We start from the raw sequence: 18006 nt of genomic DNA, 5'->3' as shown, positions 1-18006 counted from the left end.
AAGTCAATCTTTCTTCAAAATTTTGATATGCAAACAAATGTGTTTTATTTATATGTATTTACAAATCAAAATCTTCAAAATTGACCATTTCGCGTTAGGGAAGTTTGTCTTTTAAAAATAATTTTCATAATTTACTTCCGTAAACATGCAGAATGACTACAACCGAAGAAAAAAATAGGACCGAGAACGAATCGTAAATATTTGATTTTTAGAATGTTAAAACAAATCTGATCCAAATTCCAACACGTTGTTAATTCGGTACACCCCGAAATGTGTAACCAGTACCCGTAGGCCGTACCGTACCAACTTTTGTCTTTTCTTCCGTGTCCAAATCATGGCAAATACTCTTTTGCCTATTTCTTCATTTTCCCTTTTGGGGTTCGACACTGGAGATATTTTTGTTTTGATGGTGGTCAAAACAAAAAAAAATTATCTCTAGTGCTTAGTCACTAAAGGGTTTACCAAAATGTGTAACCCCAAAATTCAAAGTCTGGTGTTTTTGTTATTGGTACAATTTTATTACATGTAAATATTTCACATAAGAACACCATAATATTATTAAAATATTCAAGGGTGATAGGGTTGCTCTATCCTTTTATATGTCAATGGTTCTCCCTGACCTGTTAAACAAAGGCAATGGGTGCTCGCCCACACATTCGTTGACAGGGAACCTCTACTTGCTAATCGCCCACACATCCGGTTTGAGTCAATAACACACAGAATCATGACAGAAAAGCCTCATGTACGTTAGTAATGTGAAATAGTGAGAAATACAAATATATACAAAATAATACAAATACAATTTAGCTGATATAACAAATATCATTTAAAAATCATTCAGATTAAGACAAAATACACATTTAGCAGACTTGAAAGACTATTTTAAACTAAGTTTGCACACCAGAAAGATTGTTTTGACACATGATTCTGTCAGACACATTTTAAATCGTAATGCTGAAAAATTCTGGAATAATTCTGTGACTTTTTGACACACTTTTATTTTTGATAGGCGAGTGAAAGCAATTTGCCTTAGTAATATTAAAAATGAATATGCCATGCTTGCAAGGATTTGTTTATGGAAAAACCTTTGAATTGACACAAAAGCTCAAATACACAACAATGAGATTTGAACATCATTATGACTATTATTTAGATTGAATTGAAATAAGGAACAGACATTGGAATATTAACTAAAATATATTCAGTCAGTAAAATAATCAAAATTAGCACTATAGATAGGGTAGGTAGAGCAACAGGAAACAGACATATTTTTTGGCCTTTTCCTAAACCTAAATATTTAAAAACAGAGAAACATATATCTGCAGTCTGATATAGTTGTATTTTTTACAAATAAAATATTTGATATTTGTGTTTTATTTTTCAGCTCTACACCTCATTCAACAGAGTTGTATGTTAAAATTACAGATGTACAATGGCCCATAATTTATTCACCAGAATACAATATAGGATTCCTAGGTCTAGAAAAGCTTCATCCATTTGATGCTGGAAAGTGGGGCAAAGTATTTGAATTCCTAAAAGGTTAGTGCAAATTGTTTGAATAACCATGCTTTTGTTTTTTTTACAAAAAAAAGAAAGAAAACTGGAAATACATGTTTGTTCATTATTTTGTGTAATGTACATCATTACATCCCTTCCCCCACTTGAAAGGCATCCAATCTGCAGCTTCTGTGAAAAAGCTGATAGGAATTTGATAAAACCGTCACAGTTTCTTTATTACATGATGCCTTTTTGCACCTTTTATTTTTGTTTTACCATCTGTATGCTATTTTACAAGGTATTTGGAGAGGGCAGTTGGGGGTATCACCAAGTAAGATTTACTCACAGTTTTTCTAGTTTCATTTGCTAAAAATTTTGTCATTACTGTTAATTTTTTAAAAATAATGTATGTGCATTATTATTATAGTCAGAATTAAGTATCAGACAGCTCATCTTTTTAAGTTCAAAGATGTATAGTTTCTCTGATATCTTTGTTTTGACCCATTCAAATTAAAATTAGCTCTCGTAATTTGTCCAATACATTCTCACATTCTATGCAGAAACGCAGTGGACAAATTACAAGAGCTAGTTTTAATTAGATTGGTTTTGACCCAAATACAATTTTTAAATAGAACAATTTGAATCTTTGTTGTTTCTACAGAAGCCAAACTGGTACAAGACCAGACGATAGTGAAGCCAAAAGAAGCTACAGAAAGAGATTTACTAACTGTTCATCCTGCACAATACCTTAAAGAATTAAAAGTAAGAAATTTGTTGTGAAAAACATGTATACATATAACAAGCATATTGCGCTTTGTCCTTAGATGATATTAACAGTACTTATATTTTCAATGCATTAACACTTGCAATATTCTTTATTTATTACATAAGGCAATTATAACTAATTAATCATCAGTTATGATACTCAGGTTTTAACCAGCTTGGATTTGACAGTAATTGATAAGTAGTATGTACTTAAAATTCACCGAAGTAGTGAAAGACCAGTGTAAATTTCTCATACACATCTTAGTCATATCAGTCTACCATTATTCAAGTCTTCGTGCCATGATTTGTATTGTTGCTCTTTAACATATTTAATGAAAAGTTCAAGTGAATGTTTGGTTAAGTTTATATAAATGTACTAGTGATAACAAAATACATGTAACAGTTATTTATCAGAAAGAATGTAAATAGCAATGCATCAGTAGTCTCGTGTTTTAAGTGGACTTTTTTTTTAAACATACAATTTACTGGGATAAAACTAAGACTGTGTTAGAATATTGTATTGTGTGTGATTATATTATTTAACTGCTGTTAATATATTATTCACTTAGTAAAAGATATATCTTAGGAATAGAAAAATGATTATAAAAATGTTACTGATATCAATGGTAAAGCCTCTAGTATTGAAGTTCTTACATTTACATTCTGTGATCTCTTAAGGAGGTAGACCTAGGGTAAGGAACATAACTTTTGAAATCAGTTATATGTTTGTATCATATTCAATATCACCAAAGCCTCTCAAGCTTTTGTTTGAAGCAGAATAAAATCAATCCAAGTTAATTAGATGTTTGCATAAGATGGATGTAAAATGCTGCATACAAACGTTACAATGATATTTTAAAAGTTGTGTCCCTTAACCTAGGTCTACTTTCTTAAATCAGATTGACTATGGCTGTATCATTGGATTCAGTAACATATAGTTGTAGTAGTGATTGAATCCAGGATGCACAGAAATATACAGTTTAATTGTGGAAAAAATGCTTATTATATTCTTAGTGCAACCAGAATTATGAATTTATTTCTGATGTGGACTTAGTTATATGAACCAGAACTTGCTCATTTATACACTGGGATTCAGTAATACATGTATAACATGTATATCTTGTTTAAGTTATATATTTCTTCCAATGAATGAAAAATACTTCAGACCTATTGCCAATTATTAAAATTGTATGTTATTTCACATCAGAATTAAAATTAACAAATTGGTCTTAAGTTATAGAAAGCTGGTACTCATCATTGCCCTCATACACCTTTAGATATATCCACTAACCATAATAAGTGTGATGTGTGTATTGTATCTTCTTAATGTTCTTCATCTCTTAATTATTAACATTTTGTTGTCATTTGAATTACAAGTTTGATTGACCTAATTGTTTGATGTTATGGATTTTACCTTCATTTCCATATTCAGCTGTCTGATTTTGTGGAGGGGATTGATGAGGTATACCATTGTACACTTTCCCTTCTTGCATGTTGTACACATATTGACATCAACTTGCATCTTCACAATTACTAGTAGTACAGGGGTGGATCCAGAAATTTATTGAAATAGGGGGAGGATTTCAAACCTATCATTTGCTCACTTATGTCCTAATTTTAAAGAAAAATAACAAATTTTTCCAAAAAAGGGAGTTATAACCTCTGAACACTCTTGAATCTCCCACTGCTCATTTATTGGTATGATGTACCTAGTTCATTTGTGTAGATAGTAAATGATATATATTTGTATGGAAAAAAATAATTTCTGTTCACCTAATCAGTCGATAAATAGCACCAAATTTGCACTTTCTTTTCTCTAATTTATCTCAGCTGTGTAATTCCTTGTTAATTGCAGATGCATCCTAAAGATATGAAGGTCTGACTTTAAGAGACCACTCACGAACTTATATTATTCATTATGAAACCTATATCCCATTGAAAGAAGCATTGCTGTTTGATTATCACATTATAAAGTATATGGTCATTGCACATTGTTAATTGCAGGAAATGAAATCATTGAATATGCTGCTTAGGGCATGTTTTTGTGATGATGTGAATGTTGTACAATTATTTACTGATTTCCCTTTGCTATATGTGTTGTATTTCATGTATTTTGAATAACTGATTTTTTTTTTTTTTGAACATTTCATTATGAAGATCCACAACTCCATACACCTTTGTCAATACTAGGTGATAGGGTGATTGCTCTCCATACATCCATGTACATATATCTTTCTGCAACATAGCAAGATCCACGTTGAGCATTTAGAATTTCAGTGAAAATGGTAGGGCTTTTAATCTGAAAACTCCTGTAGTTTGTTTTCCGCTATAAGTACATTTTTATACCTTTAATGAAAATTTTCTGTCATAAGGCTATGAACATGTCAATTTCTTGGATAGCAGCAGTGGTAGTGTTGTTGTAGATTTCCATATAATAACTTGAGAATAAGTTTATGGTTATGATAAACTACCAGTAAGTTTTGAGGTTCTTCAACATTCTGAAACTAACCATGTATTACAGTATTGTGTTCACTTTTTTTATTTTGGGTCTTGTTTTTTAATTGAGGGACATTGGATATGATATAAAACTTTGTTTGATTTTATCAAAACTTAAACTCCTCACTGTGTATCAAATATGAATGGTTGACTGTAATAGCTTTAAGTCAATTTAAAAATTTTGACCACTTTTATTCTGTGGCAAAAACTATGATGTCAAACATTTAATCACAATCCAAATTCAGAGCTGTATCAAGTATCCTCACTTACACAAATTATTCAGGGTTCATTTTCTGATGTTTAATCTAGCTGTACCCTGAAGAACATTTCATTTGAAAATTGACTTGAAGTAGTTAATAACCTTATAGATCACACGGCTTACTTTTAGGTATTAGCTTCTTATAGGATTTAAAGATAGAGGAATAAGGTGATGTCACCTTAATACTTTAAAGTTCTTGTTACCAGTCTTAATGGGAATATACCCATGCATATGAAAAATGTTGATTAATCTTTGTTCCTGATAGTGTGTTAATCTTTAAAAATGATATTGATATTACATTCCATTTAATGAAATTCCCTTGGTTCCTTAAAAATGATAAATGTTTAAAAAAAATTGATATAAGTATATGTTTGATTGTTTTTATCAGTTGATTGTATTTGTAATGCAGCCTTTGAATATGCATAAATTGTGTTATTACAGTGGAGTTTCAATGTGGCAGCTATTACAGAAGTTCCTCCTGTAGCTTTGTTACCCAACTTTATCGTACAACGAAAAGTATTAAGGCCTTTTCGATACCACACTGGGGGTACTATATTGGTGAGTGTATGCTACAGCTCTGTCTAAATTCATGAAAAAACTCTACATTTTTCTTTTTAAATTACATATTACATGTAATAAATCTTACAGTGTGTATAATATGTATTGAAGCATATATTTGATATTAATATTTATAGTGCCTTAAGTTTGTAAGAAACGAGGGGCTTGTAGTATATAGTTGATTCCTTTACATTTGTATTAGGCCACTATAAAAAAAACCTAGTTCTCATCTGACTTTTTTTCAAAATAAGGCGCAGGTGGGCAAATTTTATTTTTAAACTTTTTTTTTATCAATTTACCTGGTAAGTTAAAGATTCTGTCAATTTGAAAGAAATAGACCTAAATTGGGAAAAACAATTTTTTTTAATTTTTGGGGCAGGGTGAAAAAATTGGGATGGGAGGGGATGAGAATCTAGGATATTTTTTTTGCCTTATTTTAAGCATGTGACTTCCACTTACTGGAAAATGAATTTAATATGAATTGTTGATATAACCTAAAATATGGTGACAGAACCATAATACAAAAAAGGAAGTACAAGCTGTAAGATGCTATGAGGGAATTGCAATCCAAAAAAATTGGTCATTTATTAATTTTTATTAAACTTTCTTACATCTAGGAGCTGACCAATAGCACATTAGCCTTATTTATATCTTTCCACCATGTGTACATACTTGTGCAGACATTCTTCACATTTTGATTGAAAATTTTCAGCAATATACATGTATGTACCCATTAAATCTTTCATGACATTAGTTACAGGTAGTTGTTATGTTGACAATCTGCCAATTATAGAAAATTTTTGCTTTTTTTACTCTCATTGATTTGTGTAATTAAAATTTCATTATATTCTATCACAATGGTAAAAGGTTTTATTTAACATATCTTATTACAGGCAGGTAAGCTTGCAATGGAGAGAGGATGGGCCATCAATCTAGGAGGAGGATTCCATCACTGTCATGCTGAGAAAGGGGGAGGGTTCTGTGCCTATGCAGATATAACATTGTCATTGAAGTTTTTGTTTGAGAGAGTGGAAGGAGTTGCTAAAGCTATGATTATAGATCTAGATGCACATCAGGTCAGTTCTTATCAAGCTTTAAATTTGACAAGTTTATTTATTTTTACCTATCTGCAACACCACAGTGCTATTTTAGAAGATACCTCCCATATTTCTTTATTGATGCAAAAACTAAGCTATTTATGATAATCTTAAGTAATTTCCTTTTATAATAATATTGGTGGACAGTTTTGGGAAATTTGATAATGTCCTATAATGGACATTAGATTGTGGAATGGACAACATTTAATACACTTATCTTATGATAATCTGCTATACATTCTTCTTTCTGCCTGTCTGTCCAACAATTTGTCATAGGATCTTTAAAAAAATGAAGATGAACAATATGTATCTTTTTGGAAGGAAGCTCTATATTTTTTTCCTTGTTTTCTGATTTTGTGACAAATTTTTGGACTATGAATCCTAAAAAGTGAAGATGGGCATGTCATGTGCTTTAGCATAGCTATTTATCATATTTTATCAATGTCAGGGACTGCTTTGATTTAAGTACAGCTCTGCCTTATAACCAGGCAGAAGTTTATGATTAGTGATTCATGCATTTTTTAATCCCAAAACCTTTTGATTGGAAATCCTTCAGAAGCTTCATAGAAACTGACCCTGACAATAAGAGTGTGAATCAGTGTCAATGTTCTAGGATTCCCATAAACCGTTACCTTTGGTAAGTGAGTTTTCAGGTCAGGAAAGTCCTTTGGGAACCTTTGGTTACCTGTGGGGAAGTCAGTTTTAAAGTTTGGGTATGTTGAAAACGAGTCCTTATTTTCCTGACCTGTGGCAATTATTTCTGAATTTATTTCAGCAGAATTCAAGTTGTATTCTTTGGAAAAAAAGATTGTTTTGTATTGTTTTTTTATGCATCACGATCCTATCGGGTGCTTATAATTAGATCTCTTTTCTTCCATTGAAGTCAAACACGATCGTGAAGAGAAAACAACAATTTTCAATCAAAAAATGGTAAAATAAGAAAATCTGTATTTCGAAATTCATAATTTTTAACAGATAAATAAATGAAGAATCAAAATTGTTATTGTCTTGTTATCTAAGTGTATTCATTTATAAGAATTAGACAGTAAAAATACATCACATTCTCTGCTTCTTAGAAATGATTGCACTTGTTACCCAATCATATTCATGTCCGGGCCTTAATTTCTTTATTCTTCGACATGGGCATACTATTTGGCACATTGGTATATCACAATAAGATAATGTATTGTGTACATTCATAACTTCTAAATGAACCTGGCCTTTGTGCTCAAGTAAAAATTATTGGATTTTTAATACTCTTACCATGTATCACCTGACTCTGTCTTGAATGTTTTTTTTTTCACCATACCATTAGAAAGTGTAGACTTAAGTGACTCAGGTCAGCCTAAAATATGTGGGTGGCAGGATATCCTTTGAAAGTATTAATCACAGTATTTCTAGTTGAATCAGGCAACAAAATGAACTTTGGTTTCAAGGTGACTTTCAGGGGAGAATCTACTGTCAAACCTGTCTTGAAAGACTAGGATTGAATTATCACTATTTATTAACCAACTTACTGCAATATATATAGAAATGCCCATCCTTTATGAACCGAAAATTTCGACAACTGGTCATTACGAACCAGAAATTTCTACACTCGGTCATTACAAAATCACAGCCATGCATTACAAATTTCAAAACAGGGCATCAATACGGGGCCATTATGAACTCAATCAAAATGGTGTACATTTTTTTTTTAATATGTGAAAATTTTAATGAAGAGTGACCTAATAATTCAATTACATGAAATTAGATTAGGATATTTAAAGTGGCTGAAAGATGGTACTGGGACTAAGTATATTGAATTATTAGGTATGATTATTCTTGAGCTTTAAATTTACGATTGATGGGGGATTATTGGAAAAGGTAACGAAAATGAAATCTTGAGGCGGGAGCACATACTTTTCTATACAGAAATGCTAAAGAAAAAAGGTGACTTTTGTGTTTTAGTGGTTTTCAAAGATGAAATGTGCAGTCAAATCTCATTGTTTTGCACCAATCCAGGTGTTGAAATTAATCTTCAAAGTACATTTCTTTTCTCTTTTTACTCACCTACCTTGTGCTCTCTGTCAAAAGAGTTCCCATGACACTTGAAAATAGCTTGATACCAGATCAAAATGCACTTAAAAACATGGTTTTTACGTAAAAAATGGCCAAATTATTTGTTTGTTTTTTTTTTCAAATTTCCCGGGTCACCTACTAGGACAGTATCAATAAACGTAAAAACGATGACAGAAACAACCCAAACATTCCGTAAATTATAGATATCTGAAAAGTCAGGGTTTTTGAGATGTCGGGTATCGGGCAACTGGTCAGGTGATAAATTAGCTCATGAATATTCATTCTGGGTGATCACAATTTCCCCATATGAATTATTAGGTATGTTTAATATTGTACTTGATTTTTTTTTGGTGGGGGGATTGGAAAAGACAACAAAACCTTCATGATTTATTTTCATAAATATTTGATTCATCGAGATATGAACTTATTTTTAATTAATGTGAAATCATATGTATTGATAATGGATTCTGACTATGTTCTGAAATAATGTTGGTTAATAAAAGTATCGATGCATGGCCTTTTCCATATTGGCCCTGTAACATGCCTTTGGTATTAATAATGGCCTCGGTAGGCTGTAATGGCCCTTGGCGTTGCCTCGGTCCATTACAGTCATCCTTGGCCATTATTTATACCTCGGGCATGTTACAGGGCCAATATGGAAAAGGCCATACATTAATACTATATAATTAATCAACTACCCAAAATACATTAAAATATGTCGAAAACTGACCAATTGATATGAATTCAAACCGGGCATCTATACGGGGCCTATATGGATAAAACCAAGGCCAATACGGCATCATAACTTCCAGTTGTTTGACACCGCCATTTTGAGTTAGAATTGGATTTCATAAACTTTGATCATCAGATCTAAAAGCTGCAGAAACACCAAGAAATCTTCCATTTTATACACAAAGGATATTTAAGACTGGTTAATGCAAATAAATCTTAGCTACATGTTCTTGGTAAAACACAAAAACAACTGTTCTACAAATCATCTAGTTGAGTTGGTTAGTAAAATTGTCAATAAATATGTAATTTCATATTGGCCCTGTTATAGGTTTCGGTCAATCATATTGGCTTCGACAGCCGTATTGGCCCTCAGTGATGCCTTGGGACCAATACGACCGCCTCGACCAATATGACAGACCTCAAACCCATAACAGGGCCAATATGAAATTACATATCTATTAACACATAGTAATGCATTCTATATAAAATTAACCTGTGTATAAAGACTACCTGTTTTATGTGACTAAGATTATGCTCTCCCTTGGAAGGTCTCTTAAGATAGGTTTGACTGTAGTTAATTTTATGATAGATCAAGTTTTTGTTCATGTGTTAATATTTAATGGTTTGGATTTTATTCTAAAAATAAATAGTTGAGATGATATTGTTTTTTCATTATTCAATAGGGTAATGGTCATGAAAGAGATTTTATGGATGATGAAAAAGTATATATACTGGATATATACAATAGAACAATTTATCCACAAGATGGCTTTGCTAAAAGTAAGTAGCATGTTTTCATGTTTCATTCTATTATTTAAAGATATAGAAAAGGTCCAACATAATTCATTATACCTATTACACGATAGAGTTTGATATGTTGTACCTATCACACCATAGAGTGATACATTGTACCTATCACACTGTAGAGTTTGATACATTGCACCTATCACACAGTAGAGTCTGATACATTGTACATATCACACCATATAGTTTGATACATTATACCTCACTGTAAAGTTTGATACATTGTACATATCACATTGTAGAGTTTGATACATTATACCTATCACACCATAGATTTTGATACATCATACCTATCACATCGTAGAGTTTGATGCATTATATCTCACTGTAAAGTTTGATACATTGTACATATCACATTGTAAAGTTTGATACATTGTATGTATCACGCCATATAGTTTGATACATTGTACCTATCACACCGTAGAGTTTGATACATTGTACCTATCACACCGTAGAGTTTGATACATTATGCCTATCACACTGTAGAGTCTGTTACATTGTACCTATCACACCATAGCGTTTGATACATTATGCCTATCACACTGTAGAGTCTGTTACATTGTACCTATCACACCATAGAGTCTGATACACTGTGCCTATCACACTGTAGAGTCTGATACATTGTGCCTATCACACGAGTTTGATACATTGTACCTATCACACTGTAGAGTTCGATACATTGTGCCTATCACACCGTAGAGTCTGATACATTGTGCCTATCACACTGTAGAGTTTGATACATTGAAGCTTAATTAATATCCTCAGCAATGAGATAAACTTAACTACTGTAGCAAAGGTAGACAAAAAAAGTCATCAATGGTATTTTTTAAATCAATAGTAAATGTATGAAACAGATCAAATTTATATTTACCAGTATTTCCAGAGATGTTAATTTAGTAGGTTTAGTGTAGAACATGCATTGTTATATAGATATCAGTAATTTATTGAATGTTCGCTGTGTAATAAATCTTGATAATTTACATGTAAAATAAATTTTCTAATAGACTTTCTCCCTTCATAATGTCACAACACAAATATCAATATGCCTATCATAAAATTTATAATTTATGCTAAAAATAGCTATGAATCACTGAGAAAAAGGATAATCAATTTGCTTTCATGAATAACCAAAATTTAATTACTTGTGCTAAGAATGCCATTAGATTTAACTTGTGATAATATTTTGGGTATTTTCACTCTTTCCATTCATTGTCCTGTTTGTCATAATCATAATTAAGCAGGTCATTTTATTTCTGTTTTCAGGAGCTATAAAAAGAAAAGTAGAAATAAACTGTTTTACTGATGACAATGTGTATTTAGAACTAGTAGAAAGGTATATTGACAAATACTACTATATATATTCTACTCATAGATAAAACAATTTAGTTCTAAAGAGAGATAACATAAACTTTAACTGAGTGCAATTCTTCCTGAATTATTTGACAAATTACAGTTGTAGACCACAAATATGTGCCTAATTGCATGTCATAATCTACTAATAAACTTTAGTGGACAAATATTGTTTTTAGTGATAAAAAACATTTGATTTCTTGACTTTACCAAGGATATATTTACATGTAGTACAATGAACATGTATTGTTGACCAGAACACTAATTTTTTTACTTGTGATCTTCACAGTGAGTATGAGACCATATATCTCCTTTAACTATACTGAAGAACAATCATATTCTACTGTATTGTCTTAAAATATGTTTTTTTTTTGTTTTAGTGATGTTTTTGTATTTCCCTTACAAAACAGTTCATGTCATCAGCATATTCAAATATGCATGTCGTTTGTGATGTTACACACCAAAAAAAACATAAATGTATAAAAACATGACTTTTTAAAAATTCATAATTCTTTTTCGAAAAGATGTGATATCCAACAAAGATATGATCAAACACTAAATCCCTGGGTCACTTACAAGCTGACCAATCAAATTTCAGGGAGACCTGGCATATTTAACTCCAGTAGAATATTAAGGTTATTATACTCTCGCTTCGAGGAAGTGGGTATGTTCATGTCTGGTCTTTGTCGCTGGATTAAATTCTTTTGATTTCTGCTAGAATCTTGGTTCCCTTGATTACTTCTTAGCTCTGTCTGTCATTCTGTCCGTAACCAGGACTTTCATAATATTTTTCTCAGTAACTACTGATCATATTCCCCTAATATTTGGTATGCAGCCTAGGCTAGTGGTCTTATCTCACCCTTTCTGATTTTGGCCGTCAGACATCTACTTCTATTTCCTGACTTTGGGAAGAATACATTTTTGAGCAAAAGCTGGGGTATAGTCAGTGAGCTCACAGATCACTTGTACATGTATTAGCGGTATGCAATTTTGCAATATACATTATTTCTTTCAGACATGTAGAAGGAGCTTTAAATGAATTTAATCCTGATGTTGTGGTATATAATGCAGGAACAGATATACTTGATGGAGATCCTTTAGGGAATTTGTCCATAACAGCTCAGGTACATGTGTAATTGTTGTTAAGGCATACTGCTTAGTTGTTGCCCACATGAAAGAAGGACTGACAGATAACCTTTGAAAATCACTTTTTTTTTTCAGATACACTTTATACTGTTATGTTATTGTGTCTCATATTGAGAGAAATATTGTTAGATATCAATGAGGAACATACATGTAGATTAATATATAGACTTGTCAGTTGTTTTCAATCCCTTCTGTATGTATATTTACTAATTGATATTTTCAGGGTATAATAAATAGAGACAGAATAGTATTTGAGAAAGTCAGAGCTAGGTGTATACCAATACTGATGGTCACTAGTGGTGGATACCAACGAAGTACTGCTCGTATTATAGCTGACTCTATTCTGAATTTACGTCAGAATGGCCTAATCAAATGTGATGGAGCTGAAGCATTCCAAAAGTCCAATAAGTCACGTAAGATAAAAATGAATGTTGTACACATTTTCTCTAGTTTCTTATACACATGTAATTGATGTTGTACATACATTTTCATTTTGTTATTTATAAGTGTGTATTGTTTTTATTTTGTATGTTAACTTTCAGACTAGCATTAAAGCTATGGAACACTATTGAAGCATTATGCTAATGATAAAATTTTGATTTTAATGGGTTTTATTTTTTTTTCTTAAATATTTATTTAATGTTCAAAATTATAGCAGTAGGGTATCAACAATATTTAGTGTTTGTCTTTATACCATTGGTCCTGGTTTCATAAACATCCTAAATTTATTTTTTCAGATTCCTGAAAATTTTCACTAATGGACCAATTCAGAAATTCAACTTCAATCCTTGCAAACAACATTTTGCTGTCACAGCATGCTCATAAACTAGGTTTTAATCAATCAGGAACTTAATAAACAATAGGAGAATTTCAGAATACAGTTTCTGAATTGGTCCATTCAATTGGTCAATATTTGATGTTTTATGAGACTCAGGAAATAGACTGTATTTTTGTGTTGAAATATTTGTTACTACTTTCACTTTTTAGGTTGAAGATTCTTTTCATCTTGTTGTGGATTTTATTTAAAGTAAGCTTATTTTTTTGTTCTGAATAGTTATTACATAAATTAAGTATTTTTTTAGCACTGTTCTTGTATTTGGTTGATTGATTGATTGATCACAGTTAAATGTTCATTGACAACTTTTAATGCATCTCAAGACAAGAAGCTCCCAGGAGCCTGAATTGCTCACCCGGTTAAATTTTGCCTTTCAAGGGCAATAAATTTAACAAGCAGTTGTCCAACAATTTTGACTCTAGAAGACTTTGGTAGGACTTATCATAAGGATTATTTCAGCAATTGAAAGTGTCTTTCTATCTATCATAGTTTTTCAAGATATTGGCTGAAAACTGTAAAAAAAAAAAAAAAGAAAATCATTTTTCCCCTTTCAAAGACAATAACTCTTAGAAGAAGTTGTCTGACAACTTTTATCTCTGGAGACTATTGTAGGCCTTATAATAAGGATCATTTCAGCCAGTGTAAGAAATTGGCTAAACCTAACAGTTTTGGAGCTATATGTGTAAAACTATTGTCTGATCCCCAAAGGATACCCAAAGAAACATTCATAATAAGTTTTGTTCCAATTGGTCAAGTAGTGTCAGAGGAGACGATTTTTAATAACATTAAAAATAGAAAAATGTGTACATTGTACACCTTATTTCGTTATGAGTGAAAGGTCAATCCCATGTTAGGCTAATTGAAATCCCAAATTTAAATAAAATTCTAAATATTAATTGCACATTACACATGGAACACATCTACAAAGTTTTTTAAATAAGGAAGGAGGCAAAATCTGAGTGATTGACTAATCAGTTTCAAAATTTAAAAATACATAAATTAAGCACCACCAAATGGAATTTATAAACAGCCATGAATCCAAGATGTACTTGGTGTATAAACACTTGCCTAAATTTTGAAAAAAAAAAAAATTTTACTTGCATGAAGTTTAATCATCCCCCAAATGCTCTGGCCTTACTTAGCAGTCTTTACTTCATCTTTAATTTATTTACACCAGCAGTAACCTGAAATTCTAGATCTGCACCTGTAACTGACAAGAGAATAAGATCATTTAGTGTAACAATAACAATGATTGAGAGATCATAGATTGTATTATCCATACCAAATAGAGAGCATTTAATCATGATTGTCATTACTGATTACTACATGTTTGTAATGTATTCTTAACCATGATTGTATATTTGCATTTAGACAAAATTATATTCAATTTAATGTACAATTTGGATACATGTAAAATTTAATACATGTTTGTGTTACTTTATAGATGGTTATAATGACCTTATTATTAATACTTAACAGTTAATGTACCATTCATTCAAAAGTTTGTATTTACAATCATAATTAATGAGAAATAGTCATTACCAGTGAATAACTAACAGTAAAGATATGTACTAATTCTCAATTGTTTGTATTTTTTTATATTTTCTTAATTAGATTTTTTTTTTTTTTTTTAATCAGAATCAAAAGAACCCTTGGGTTTACCGAGAAGTCAAAGTGAAGGACTGCTGTCAAAGATACGAAAGACTATAATTAGATCACAATCATCGCAGGAAGTCCATGGGTCATCAGATTCATCATCACTAACGTCAGGACCAGATGATATTGGAGAATCCAGTTCATCGTTAGACAACAGTGAATCGTCTTCGTCTAGTGGTTGCGAGAGTGATGTTGATAGTGAACCAAATGTTATAACTCCAGTTACTAGTAATAAATAACACTTGTTACCAAAAATCATAAGTGATTTAGTTAGTATGATAGAGAGCATATTCAAAGACTTGTTTTATAAAAAAGTCACTTTTATGTTACAAATACTCACATTTATTGTTATCTTTCTCACACTACGTGCACAATGATAGTTAGTGAATTAGAAATGAGAAGTGTCTTAATGTCATTTACTTGAATGTGGACAGGTAGCTATTGTTCATCGTTTTTCTCTTTATCACTTTTTCCATGAACTGTACGTAACATTTTTCAACTTTACAGTATTTTGCTTAAAATGTAACAATTTCATATGTTTCTTCAAACTACAATGTTCATCATACAGTGGCCCGTTTGAGACTCTGTTCTGATTGGTTTAATGTGCATAAAATATCAGCCATAGGACATTAAACCATTATAAATAAATCAATCAATCAAAGTTTATTATACAGTGGCCATTTGAGATAGGAGTAGGTAAATCTTACAGTGCAAACAATGGTGATGTTCAAGAGATAGTTTGTGTTGAATGAAAATCACCTGATGAATTGCCTTAGGTTATTAACTAAACTATTGAGAAGAGGATTTGATATTTCTATCCAACAATTCACCTGTTATATTAATTTTATATGCATTTGACTTTGTTTCTGATAAAAAGTTTTAATTTCTTTCTGGAATGTGTAGTTTTAAAACCAGGGATGATTTTACGAGGTCATCAAACAAAGCAGAAATTGGTAAAATCTGAAATAAATAAACCGTGAGAAAATGAATCATAACTGTCAAATCCGGATTTCAACTAGCAGAATTCTGTTAAAAAGTGGAAAAAATCATCCCTGTAAAACAACCTAAGGCAATTTATCAAGTGATTGTCATTTAATCAATGAAAGACCAACTCTATCCATTGAACAACGGTTTGTGTTATAAAACATCTGGACTTTTTTCTAACCATCATGATAACATAAAAGATATGTTGTGATTGGTGCAATGAAATTTCTTATTAATATTTAAAGAGATTTTTTTTTAATAGTTAAAACTATAGATATCTAAAATACAAAAAAAGTGAAGTTATATTTAATTATCATAACTACGAAGTGCTGAAACTTGTTTATGAGTTAAAGGTATGGATATTTCACATTACCTCAAGCTGTCTGTTTTAGATTGAATAAAATGTACAATTGATGATCCAGGGAATAAAAGGAAGATTATTTTATTACATAATAACTGCTGTAAACCAAATTTTCACATAATCTTTTGTGTGTGTATTTTATTTGATTACTGCATTATTAAACACTGTATATTTACTTAAATTATCAATAATACATCCAACTGTATTATAATCATAATCTTCTTTGATAAACTTGAGATTACTTTATTTTCTCCTGTTTCAGGTCTTACTACAAAAATAAAAGTGATATGAATTTATATTTATAATACTCAAATTGCTAGTACAGACTCCACTGTACTAATTAATGTTTGTTGTTCTAGTTGATGTAGACATGTGTCACTTAATTTTTTTTATTTTTCCTTTGTTTACTTAACTTATTACTGAAATTTTGTTAGACTGTGAATTATAAAAACAATGCAATTTTGTTTGTTTTTGTTGTTTAGTCAACTTCCATACTGGTTGGATAAAATGCAGATTTCAAATTTGTTCTTTCTATTGTCACAAATTCTTCTTTGGCCATAGTCATAAGATGTTTTATTTTTGGAGTTATTGTGCTTTTCCTGTCAAAATTGATATTTTTTACACTTTCAGGTTGGTTTATTACTACTAAAAGAAACTGTAAACTGGCAAAATAAATCTGCCTTATATTGTGACCTTAGTTTAACTGACCTTGCTTACACCTGGAAGTTCCCAAAATAGGAATGTTTTCATCTACATGAATAACTAGATGATAAACATAATCACTGATATCCAATTGACAGCTATTCTTTTACATGTATTAATGTTTCATCTGCATCAGTATATGAAGTTTTCGTCTCTCATACAGTTTCCCGAAAATTTGCAACTGTTACACAGATTTTCCAGATAGGGGTCCTTTCCAGAGGTCAATTCCAGATAGGACCTTCAATGAACAGCACATCAAGCATCTTGAACAAGCAGGAACTATACAATTACGGATTTAGTGGGAATCATGCTATTTGTATTTTTTTTTTGGGGGGGGGGGTTAACAATTAATTGTCCTCGGCAAGTTGTCCTTTTTATGTTCTTTTCCAAAGATTTCTATTTGTTTTATTACTATTTATTGTGCAATTGTAAAAGCTAACTTTATACAACAGGACCAAAGTCATATAACAAAATGATGTTTGAGTTTTTGCCCTTCATTGGTAAAATAGTTTAATTATATTAATACCCTTGCCATGATGTATAAGAATCACCTTGTCTGTCCAAGTATCTTTTTAGCATAACTCCTTCTTAAATGTTCACAGGAATGTGATGAATTTCATAGGAAGTCAGCAAATGTGCAAGACAGAAGATGCCTGCAAAAGGGAGGTAATCTGAATGAGGGCTTTAACATTTTGAAACCATG

The 18006-nt window shown here is 31.1% G+C and overlaps 1 protein-coding gene across 2 annotated transcripts; it reads left to right on the top strand.

Annotated features, from left to right (window-relative positions):
* Positions 1 to 107: 107 nt before the first annotated feature.
* On the top strand, positions 108 to 17065 carry LOC148627569 (histone deacetylase 11-like). Of its 2 annotated transcripts, XM_088574950.1 has the most exons (12): positions 121 to 193; positions 1385 to 1539; positions 2159 to 2259; positions 3695 to 3724; positions 5459 to 5575; positions 6469 to 6651; positions 10149 to 10245; positions 11533 to 11602; positions 12635 to 12743; positions 12989 to 13178; positions 13753 to 13792; positions 15239 to 17065. In XM_088574950.1, exons 1-11 carry the CDS (start codon positions 153 to 155, stop codon positions 13755 to 13757), a joined length of 1098 nt encoding a protein of 365 aa, XP_088431076.1. In that variant the 5' UTR covers positions 121 to 152; the 3' UTR covers positions 13758 to 13792; positions 15239 to 17065. The 2 variants fall into 2 exon arrangements, with proteins under 2 accessions (XP_088431086.1, XP_088431076.1); XM_088574960.1 differs by lacking the exon at positions 3695 to 3724 and having other exon boundaries at positions 108 to 193.
* The last annotated feature ends 941 nt before the right edge of the window (positions 17066 to 18006 follow it).

The sequence above is a fragment of the Perna viridis genome, chromosome 1, assembly GCF_037379345.1.
Source record: "Perna viridis isolate PV_CMFRI_1.1 ecotype Kerala chromosome 1, ASM3737934v1, whole genome shotgun sequence".
Taxonomy (NCBI): domain Eukaryota; kingdom Metazoa; phylum Mollusca; class Bivalvia; order Mytilida; family Mytilidae; genus Perna; species Perna viridis.
Note: the sequence above shows the minus strand (reverse complement) of the source record. Positions and strands in the feature narration are given on the sequence as shown.

Bases quoted from the DNA above. Each gene is read 5' to 3' on its own strand.
- LOC148627569 (XM_088574950.1), top strand. From the start codon at position 153: ATGACTACAACCGAAGAAAAAAATAGGACCGAGAACGAATC. The intron at 3,725-5,458 runs GTATACCATTGT...GTGTTATTACAG, and splicing joins TTGTGGAGGGGATTGATGAG to TGGAGTTTCAATGTGGCAGC. The intron at 11,603-12,634 runs GTATATTGACAA...TATTTCTTTCAG, and splicing joins TATTTAGAACTAGTAGAAAG to ACATGTAGAAGGAGCTTTAA.